This window comes from Acipenser ruthenus, chromosome 28, assembly GCF_902713425.1.
Source record: "Acipenser ruthenus chromosome 28, fAciRut3.2 maternal haplotype, whole genome shotgun sequence".
In the NCBI taxonomy this organism is placed as follows: domain Eukaryota; kingdom Metazoa; phylum Chordata; class Actinopteri; order Acipenseriformes; family Acipenseridae; genus Acipenser; species Acipenser ruthenus.
In genome coordinates, this window is record NC_081216.1 from 181,028 (window position 1) to 192,188 (window position 11,161).

General features: G+C 35.2%; 1 protein-coding gene across 1 annotated transcript; it reads left to right on the top strand.

Annotated features, from left to right (window-relative positions):
- Positions 1-847: 847 nt before the first annotated feature.
- LOC117434727 (homeobox protein Dlx4a-like) lies at positions 848-9,308 on the top strand. The gene is made up of 3 exons (XM_034057352.3): positions 848-1,415; positions 5,362-5,552; positions 8,473-9,308. The coding sequence occupies exons 1-3, from the start codon at positions 1,094-1,096 to the stop codon at positions 8,722-8,724; spliced, it is 765 nt and encodes a 254-aa protein (XP_033913243.1). The 5' UTR covers positions 848-1,093; the 3' UTR covers positions 8,725-9,308.
- The last annotated feature ends 1,853 nt before the right edge of the window (positions 9,309-11,161 follow it).

The window sequence follows — 11,161 nt, forward strand, 5'->3', positions numbered from 1 at the left end:
TACTACTGTTATAATGTCCCATTTGTAAAAATCAGCCTTACACACACAATGTGTATTTAAAAAAGGAAATTGGACGGGAAAACACGTAACAAGATCCTACGATATTAATGTCACAAAACTCTATCACTTAAGCACACTTCTGATTAATTTGATTTTTTTAAAATGTGACTAACATTTGTATTTACTTTTGTGTGAAAACTGACACATTTAACACAAACTGTGGACTTACCATAATCACTTTTTTCAGTTAGCCTGTTGGGCACAAGCACACACGCGCGTTTAGCAAATGGTTTTGCAACCGCTAAAAGGTATGAAATAGTGACGTGGATATGATCTTGAAGAGCTGAAATTAAAATGAACCTATACTTGGTTTGGAATATATGGTTTCTGACAACCTCTTAAATTTGCTAGGGGCCATATCAAAATGTCAAACCGCCATAAGTTGTATGATTAGATATGTCGTCTCATGGTATCGCTTGTCTTAAGAGAAAACCGAAGATTCTGTGCCTGAGAGCGTAACAAAATGATTTACACCAAAATACTGTTAAACTCATCATGTTTTTTGTTTTTTTTTGCATTTTGCATTTTAAATAAAAGCAGCCAACTTACTGACACGTTTCAGTGTAAACGAAAAGAAAGCCAAGAGTTACACAAGGGCTTCATGTAAAACCTCGTTTATTAAAACTGCCCGATTACTTGAAGCCGACCTAACATTAGTGGCAGAAAGGCAGCTTTCATTAACTTATGTTAATTATCTTAATCAAGGTTACCTTCGGGGATGTGTGACATAGTAAACTACCTCAGCCAATCAGATGCCTCGGTGCAACTAGCCAAGTGGGGTTGTGACACATCATATCCATATGTATGAAGCGTTCAAGGAAATTCTCGAGTTTTTCCTTGATTTGTGAGGGATTTCTCGTTAACTCTATTTAACTTCACAATTGCAAGGGAGGATTCGAGACTACAGCAGCGCTCTGAAGAGGATCTGGAAATACATGTAAAGATATAGGGATCGTTTACATTTCTGATGGATCGGGTGCAGTTTTACTCTCGTTAGCGTTTGCATGCAACTTGTATATGGACTGCTTGTTCAATGATGACTATGAGTTCTATGACTGATAGCTTGATCGCCTCAGACCCGTCCAAATCGGCCTTTTTGGAGTTCGGACACGGACTTTCATCCCACCAGGAGCATTCCCCCGCGCTGTCTCACAACCACTACCCCGTGCACGGCTTGCACTCGGGCGGGCACCCGCAGCACGAAGGCCCCTTCTCTCCCAGCGCTTCTTCTTATAGCCGCTCGCTGGCGTACCCCTACCCCGGCTCGGTGAGCAGTCACCACCCGAGCGCTTACCTCTCCTACCAGCACAACAGCCACAGTAGCACTTTAGGACACACGAGGATAGACGACCCAGGTAGGTGTTTGAAAAAATATTAAGTACTTTGGTTTTATACGTTACATATTTTTGTAAAGCCCTTATCTTTTTCGCACATATGCAGTCTTAAAAGATATATATATTTTCAAGGTATACGCGTCTGTTGTTCTATTGTGCTCGTTTTAATTAAATGTACTTTACGCTATAGACATTAATAGTATTTAGTGCACGTCACGAATTTATGGTCATTTTCAGAATTACATTACATCAATGCAGGAGCGCGTTGTTAACAAACATTTCATATAGAACTCTCTGCAACTTGGCAATAGCGGTTTTATTGATAATCTATATGCATAAACATAAAAATAACTCAATTTTCAATAAGAAGGAAATATAACGTGTGGGGTCAGTTTAATCATTTATTACGGCAAATGCACGAAGAATGACAATGTTTGGGCTATAATTGTACATGAGATTATATAGCTCAGAATGACTCCAAAGTGTCTCTGCTATGGAGGTGTTATTTAAAAACTTAATCCCAATAAGTAAATATGTGTCTTGAAGTCGTTCCCCCTTTAAGCGATTGTGAAAAGATTGTGTTTTTGGTTAAATTCATAATTAAAATCTTTTAAGTGGGGTTTAACAGTGGCTCGTGCCAACAATCATTCAGCGGTCATAAAGAAATCGGAATTGCAGTTTAAATGAAACCAAATGCCTCAATAACTCAACTACATTTGTTAACTTTATTTGTACTGCAAAGTTCATTCGGGTATTTGTTCCCCACAAAACATTATATCTGGTTTTCACTTAAATGATATACTTCGTTAAAGGCTTTAACGTCATCACCGCAAATGAAACACGTAAGAATTATAGTAAAAATATTATAATAATATGGGTATCCCCAATTGGAATGGAGCCTGTGTGTTTTCTGTTTTGCAAATCCATACCACCAACCCATTAAGCTATATAGACCCAACTGTCATATTTTAATACTAATGAGAAGACGGAACCGCACTTAACAACATATCTTTATTTTTGCTTTACTTTGGCTGCAACTCATCGAACATTTATAGGGTGTATGAAACCATTCTGAAGTTAACATTTGTGATTTTAGACAATAAGCTAAACACACGATCGTGTTACCTTCAGCTATAGCCAGTGCTTTGCATCACCCTATATAATTAACTAGTCGAATAAAACCTGCTGAATAATGTTATGTTAACATATATGAATTACATACCGCTTTGTAGTTTTCCCATATACTTACCGAAAAACTGAAAAAATCTAACATGAATTATTACAGTGCTACTATTATGGTAGACTTTTGGTCTAATTCCGGTTGACATTTACGATATCATTGTGTAGTTTATTTGATTACATAGTGTTAATAAAATACATAAAACATGTTTATAAATAAATAAGTCTCAATCCTAAAATACTAGAATGATGTAAAACCTTTGACCATATAGCTGTACTATATTTATCTAAATGAGGCATAGGTCTATTAATTCTCCATACATGGTAATATTCCAACGCCAATGAGAGTCAAAGGCATGGTCAACGATTAGGTCATAGATATAGTCTATAGAAGAACCTAAACACAACACAACAATGGGATGAATGCTTTAAACTGATATTATGAATACGCTGCTGCCCATATGTGTATGTCTTGTGGATATTGACTGAGTTCTTTGTTTGCTTTAATCCCACGCATTTCTCAATATGCCCCTTTTAGATAGGCCTACATGGCACACTTGTTTTATTCTTCATAACGGTATCTGCGCTGGGGTTAAATCGATAAATGTTCTGCTGTTTCATGAATATGATGTTCGACTATATTTTAAATCAAGTCTGCTAAAACGCAAATACAGTTTGGCATATTTTCTGGTCAAAACATTGTCATACGTTACAGTTTTTGTATATAAAAAAGCACCATATATATATATATATATATATATATATATATATATATATATATATATATATATATATATATATATATATATATATATATAATGAATTAGATTGTATGCCCGAAGAAAGGTGTGTTCTCCAGTCGCTTTCCTTTATTATCATACGCCCTGCTTTCGGTGTTTATCGTATAACAGTTTAATCCCATCGATTTGTAAAGAAAGGATGTATTGTATCATTTGCTGTTGACAGACACTAAAACAACAAAAGAGGGGTTTGTTGAAGACACCGCTATTGTGCCCGGTTGCAATAATGAAATGCAGACACTCGCTCCCATAGATACACGCTCACACTCGCATACAGCTCGCACACATGCATGCACATATCTATGCACGTTTCATAAAGTCATTATTTTGAATGATTTGTTGTTGCAACGGTTTGTGTCAATGGCATTTTTAACGGTGATATTAATAACATTTTTGATAGGAATCGATGAAATGAGTTCATATAGTACAAAAATATATATAACAGGGAATTCACCATCTAGAAAACGCACAGATTGTATGCTAAAATCTTAATCTAGATTTAAATACAAAATTGACGTATACGTGAATTTATTTACTTTTAAAACTAACATGTATTTTATAAAAGCAATAAGAAAATAGTAATATATAAGTAATATAGTTTAAAATAGTAATATATAACAAAAATGAAATAATTTCAAGGGGGCAAATATTAAGAAAAGTGCTGTTGGTTTTGACCCATATTTAAAATATACAATAGGAGATATATGTGGCCTATTTTGCAACCTTTTATATATATATATATATATATATAAAAAAAACACTCTTATGTGTAATGATATTCACTCTTGCTACATACAGTGGTTAAGATTAAGAACTCAACTGTATGGCCCAAGCATTGACGTAGAAGTAAGATCTGCTAATAAAAATAACACCTGAAACGGGTTACGATTCTGTAATCAAATTGGCACGCCCAAAAATAAACCAGCTTGGACGCGGACGATTTTTGGTCATTGTATTTGCCCAAAGATCGTCATTTTTTATTATGTGTATGGTGGTGTAGTGGTTTCTGAAAACAAAAACACACGCATACCTTATTCACAAAACCATATAGGTATATAAAGGGGTTTTGATTTTTTTTTTTTTTTTTTTAGACGTGTGGTCTTCTTTCTCAGTGCGAACTTATCAAAGCACAGGATCATGTGAAAAAGGGAAAATAGACTGTAAAACCTAATATTTAGTTACTATGGACTATAATAATAATAATAATAATAATAATAATAATAATAATAATAATAATAATAATAGGGGATATTTTCAAAGCTTTCTCTCTGTTTTTTTAAACGGAGAAAGTAGGCCTACATGTTAATTTTATAAAACTAGACAGTAATATAATGTAAAGGTTCCTAAATAACCTCAAGTTGTTTGTTTCTCAGATCTATAAGAGTAACATGGAATAGCGGTGGTTTTTTCTATACATTACTTATGCAATTATCATAATGTGTGGTCTTTTTTCCACGGTGGTGTTTGGGTTTCCTGCTACCTATAAATCTTTACTTAATGGTGTAATTTTAAAGACCACGCGAGTCCACGTATTGGCCTATAGCAATAAATCAAAAGGCTGTCACAAATTAAATAACCGAGGTGGTAAATATTATTTAAACACACACACACACACACACACACACACACACACACACACACACGACACACACACACGACACTACAGGCTGCTACATAATTTTATAGTCATCGTCAATGTACAAGTCGGTCGGTATTAAATATTATAATATAATGGGTGATTTTAATGGTCTTCAAAACCCCAAACACACAAACACTTCTACAACAAGCATGACGTAATACTTTAGTAAATAGATTCAAGCTATGTATTTCCTAATGAAGGAGCTTTATGATTTAATTTAGTTTGTTTAGTTTTTTTCGGAGAAATCTCATCTCTGTTGCACAGTGTTTGCTTGGTACAGTGAAATATGTTGCATTTGGGCCTAAGTCGAAATTCTATTTGTTAATGTGCATTTGTTTATCCGCTGAAGATCGCGAGAAGACGGTAATCGAGAATGGAGAGATCAGACTGAATGGCAAAGGAAAGAAGATCCGGAAACCTCGAACGATCTATTCCAGTTTACAGCTTCAGGCTTTGAATCAGAGATTTCAGCAAACCCAGTACCTGGCACTGCCGGAGAGGGCCGATCTGGCGGCTAAATTGGGGGTTACCCAGACCCAGGTTGGTATTATTATTTATTTCTTAGCAGACGCCCTTACCCAGGGCGACTTACAGTTCTATACAAAATAAAATACAGATCAAGAATTACAGTACAATTAAGAGCAAGATACAAACTACAATGACTTCTGTCCTAATAAGAGCAAATACAAAACGCAGTAGAATTTGATATCGGGGCAGCTCAAGAGCAGATAACAGCGTTGATAGATACATCAGGGTTAGGTACGAGTGCACAGGGCTGGTGCAAGAGTCTGCAGTACCCACCTTCCCTTTTTTAGCATTTTCTGCTTCTTTTGGGGAAATTTCTAGCTGTCTTTTCTGCTCTTTTTGCTTTGAACGTTATGTACTTTGATTGCACGTTATGTACTTATTAATACAACTGTGGAAAAGTTAGCTTACTTCCACCGAGCGGTTTAAAAAAAAAATAATAATCTGAGAATTAAAGTTGAATGATAGGCCTATGTGTTTATTTTTTAGAAGTATTTGTGATTATATACCTTGTTAGTAAACTGTTTGTTTTAATCTTTATAAACAGCAGCTGTGAAAGAAATGCCCCCCCCCCCCTCCGCCCCGTAAATTGAACAGTCTGTTGTTTTTAATCGACACCGACCTATTATAAATTTTCACGCCTAGTCCCGCCTACGTAGCTCTGATTATAGAATATCTTTGGTATGGGCCCCATCAGAGCCCGCGCCCCCGTGACGCCGGCCCTGCGAGTGCAAGTGAAATGCATACTATAGGTTGGGTTAAGTGCAGGATTAAATAGTTAAAGTACATTAAAGGCAGAGTGCTATATTGTCCAGAAGGGGATATTAGAGTCCTAATCATATAAAGTAAGCAGTGGTGTGCTAGTCGTGCACTGTTTATGCGTTTCCTCTTTCACGAACCCAAATATAGCAGCTTTATAACTAGGCTGTTTCATGTCTATTGGCCAATCGATTGATACATTTCCCACCCTGACAAAATACAAATTAAAACCACTGATATGTCCACAATAAACGCAGTTGGTAACATGGTATGACGCAGTTTATAATCAGATGCGGAACTCCCGCGAAAGGAAATTATGTTAGACAGAGACCATTACATAGATTGTTGCCTATATTACAAATACGCATGTATACACCCATAACCGGCATACAAGAGGGTGAAGGTAACCTACAAATCAATGAAGTAGCATGTCGGCCAATCTCATCAAAACATGTTATTGTGAACAAAGAAAAATATTTTAGAAAGGGAAGATATTATTATATCTTGTTTAAGGTCTGTAACAGTTTAGCAGAAATAGCTGCACCGCCCGCACACATTAGGACTGTTTAGATAGACAACACGTTCCAATACGAATATTGCGATACTGTCTTGGAATTCTGCAATATACAATACACTAGGAGTGTTTATTACAATAGCTGTTAAACAATAGTTACACTAAACGATAAAGGCAGTTCCAACGTTCTGGATTGTTCAGCGCTGTATTTACCGGTATATAAAACAAACGGATTTTGAGAATAACAATAGTATGTTCAGAATGTTGTATTTTAAAAATATATATTATTCTAAACTAGTTATGTATATAGGTTTACAGACTTCTTACGCACATACATCTCTTAAACAAAGCTTGACTTTGCAAAACGTTAACCAAAAGTTATCTTAAATACGGAGTAAACCTACATAGCTCCAAAAAATTAAGAATCTAAATTAAGTGAATTAGCCTGGAAGGGGCAATGTGATTAGCTCATATGGAAGTGAGAAGCACACATGCTAATGCAATGGGGTTAGTAGCGGGCCTAAGACAGTTTTATTATTCGCTAATCTGGCAGAATCATTTGATCATTCGGCATTTCTGTCTGAATGGGAAAACATGAATATTTTACAACCAAGAAACAAGTCATACAAAAGTGAAATTGGGATTGTTAGTATATCCTGTACTGCGTTGGAAAGTTATTATTATTATTTATTTCTTAGCAGACGCCCTTATCCAGGGCGACTTACAATTGTTACAAGATATCACATTATACATTATTTTACATTACACAGATATCACATTATTTTACATACAATTCCCCATTTATACAGTTGGGTTTTTACTGGAGCAATCTAGGTAAAGTACCTTGCTCAAGGGTACAACAGCAGTGTCCCCCACTGGGGATTGAACCCACAACCCTCCGGTCAAGAGTCCAGAGCCCTAACCACTACTCCACACTGCTGCCCTTATTATTTTCTTTAAACAAATACATGCACATGAAAATATAAAGTCGACTATGAACTCATAAAAATAATTTAAAATAATAATTTAAAAAAAAACATTTTCCATAGGCTAGACGTCAACCGTATATATATCTCGCTCTTTATCAAATTTTGGATTAAATACTAAATTATATAATTTACAACGGGGTCCTATCATTATATTGTAGGCCTATATTAGTGATACTATGCAAGTGCGTGGTTCAGTGGGGTTGGGTTGTGAATTAAAGTATTTTGCTATTAGTTTTATTTGTCAATCTTTTCAAGATGGACTCCTGCCAGCAATAAACTAATGTTGCTCTCCTCCAAACCACCAGTCATTGCTGAGCTACGACGTAGACTTTGAGTATAATACACACACATGCTGAAAACATTATACTTTTCAATATCAAATTAAATACTTTTTGGTAAAATTGTTACAGGGTGATTATATTCCATATTACCATGAGCAAACAGATTTTATTGTTCCACTTCATTATTTTCACAATCTACAATTTTAAAGCAGACATTTGAAGCCTCAGAAAGGCATATCTCAACATCTACATGGATAATTGTTATAGTATTGAAAATGAATAGATAATTGGTGACTAATTATGGTCTTAACTGATGGAAGACTATTATGCAGGTTATGACAGTTTATATACCATATGAAAATTAATGAGTGGTTTTTTTTCTGTCATTGAAGGTTAAGATTTGGTTTCAAAACAAACGTTCCAAGTACAAGAAGATTATGAAGCATGGCCCAAGCGGACCAGAAGGGGAGCATCTGCACACCACCTCATCCATCTCGCCGTGTCCACCCAACATCCCCCATCTCTGGGATGTCTCCATGGCCAACAAAGGCGCGCCAATACCCGCCAGTAGCTACATGAACAATTTTGGACACTGGTACCCAACGCACCACCAGGACAATATGCCAAGACCTCAAATGATGTGATTTGGTTCATATGCTCCAAAAAGACTTTTTAAACATAGAAAGAAAGAAAAAAAAAACAGAAAGCCCAACAGACAGATTTCACGAGGCCTTACGGATGACACGGTGTGTTATTTTTTTATTTTTATTTTTTTGCTTACCTTAAAATATATATATTTTAATCTTGTATGTTTTTTTTTAGTTATAAGAATGAAGTGGCCTTGCAAAAAATAAGACTTGATTTTTGTTTTTGAAAACTTTATAAACCTTTTTGTCTTGTGTTTTTTTCCCCCCATTATTATAATTATTGTTATTGTTATTTTTTTTTAATAAATCCCAAGATTGGAATAGACATAACTATTGGATCGGGATAAGGAAAACAAGCTTCTCACCTATCAAATTTTGCCTTTCATGGATTTGTATGTTCTTAATGAAACATTGTTAAGGTTGGTTGAAATAATATACCAATGTTGTATTGGTCTTTATACAGAGCTTGCGTGTGTGCAGTTTCAAATCAGCATGTCTTGAAGTTTGATATTCTTATAATCCTTTAATTCACATAAAGGGAAACGTGTCTGAGGCTTAAAATAAACAGTTTGTAATCGAAATTACAGGGGCTGGTTTTATTTGGATTATACATGTATGTATTTCTATCAGTAAATGTAACATTTATGGCACTATTATAATAATCTTTACATGGGATATACATTTTGTTATTACGTAAAACCAACCATTTTGTGGTTGCAAATATGATCACGTTGGATATTTAAACAAATGTAAAATGCACAATGTACATTCGATCAGTTACGCGCGTTATAAAAAGCAGATTGGTGAAAAAAAAAATAAGGGAAAAGGTGCTCATTAAAAAGTGACAACAAAATTTACCCGACATAAAAATGCTGCCTTTTAGACTTTGCTTTACTCTGTGATTTTTGTTTGCCAGTTTCCACAGCGACTCTATTAGCACAGCATGTCTCGCGAGCATTCCAAAAATCTGTTCATGATTTGAGAATGTCTGTTGGCCTTTCCCATACATACTTATGGCTGTCAGGTCGCATTATTATTTTCTTAGGACATGCTGTCTCGTGGAAGATGTAAACCTGGAAATATTTTTCATTCTTAATAACAGAAAGCCAGAAAGAACTCGGCTATGATACCAGCGCTACACAACGTTTAACAACATCCTTCTAGCTGTGAGGCTAAAACCAAATAATTGTATTAATCAGAAATATGCTGGACCTTTATATGTGTGCTGGGCACAATGCATAGGGTTACTTTGTCAGTTTTGCATATTCTTTTAAAAACGTTTAGTCATTAAAGCAAGTACAAAGACGAAAGCACATTTTGAAAGAGGAATATTGGCGGAATTGAACCGTATAAACCAATTTAATAAGTACCCAGGACCATAATTAAAGAGCTCCTTTTTACGAGCAGGCGATTTCCTAGTTGTTTGGCGTTAAAGTGTATGTAACCATGTATAAAATGCCCTTGTGGCTTTGCAATAATCATTAAAGTGAATGTAAAAGTAATACAATGTATAGCTGTAGGCCTACTCATTGTATAAAAATATACATTGCCAACTAGATTAAAGAGTAAAAATATTGCACTCTTGTTTCTGTATTTTAAACGTGAATTAGACCGTAATATCTTTTTAAAGGACTACATACATTACTCTGCTAAAATTGATTATTTGCAGGCTAAATGCGTAGGTAATAATGAGTTGAGATGGAAGTATAAGGAAGTAAAACTAGCCCAAAGATAATCTAAAAAAACAAGGATTTCACAAAGAAAGAATGCTGTTGTATTAATAAAACGGTGTTAAAACCGACAGTGTATTTTATGTAGAACTGCAAACTATAATGATAATTTTAAAGGCACTGAAAAAGACTTGTCTTAGACTTTACATTCCTCGATCCTGAATGCATCTGCACTGGTCCTCTTTCAGAAAGGGTTAACCCAAAAGCACAAGTGTTAACAATATGACCTGATGTCCCTTACTTTATAAAAGCGAAGAGATCACCCACCCCTCCTCCTCCAAAAGAATAGCGTAGGGTATAGGAACAATTTTGCTTCCTGTCAGAAATAAAGAGGACATTTTAAACTGCACACCCGCCTCAGAAACATGGTGTTCAGCTGCTCGTTTCCTAATGCTTTAATTAGCGAATCAGTTTGACTTTTGTGCAGCTCCTTCAGTTTTTTCTTTTAAGTATAATGTAATGTGAATATATTTGACTGTGTGACAAATTAAAAGTTAAACGGTTCTTTGAAAGTAAGCATCACCTTGACCAAGGAGCGCTTTTATTCTGTGTAGAGACTGGACTAGAGAACTATATTATTCTGCAATATTATTCCGTTCACCCATATTGAACATTGCAAAGTAATTGTACGCTCGAGATGTCACACATGTGGAATTGAGCTTAATTGGTTCATTGTAAAACAAACTAACATATTTTAAAGACTT

Excerpts from the sequence above, each read along its gene's own strand:
- LOC117434727 (XM_034057352.3), top strand. The coding sequence starts at position 1,094 with ATGATGACTATGAGTTCTATGACTGATAGCTTGATCGCCTCAGACCCG. Across the intron at positions 1,416-5,361 it reads CACGAGGATAGACGACCCAG|ATCGCGAGAAGACGGTAATC; the intron begins GTAGGTGTTTGA and ends TATCCGCTGAAG. Across the intron at positions 5,553-8,472 it reads TGGGGGTTACCCAGACCCAG|GTTAAGATTTGGTTTCAAAA; the intron begins GTTGGTATTATT and ends CTGTCATTGAAG.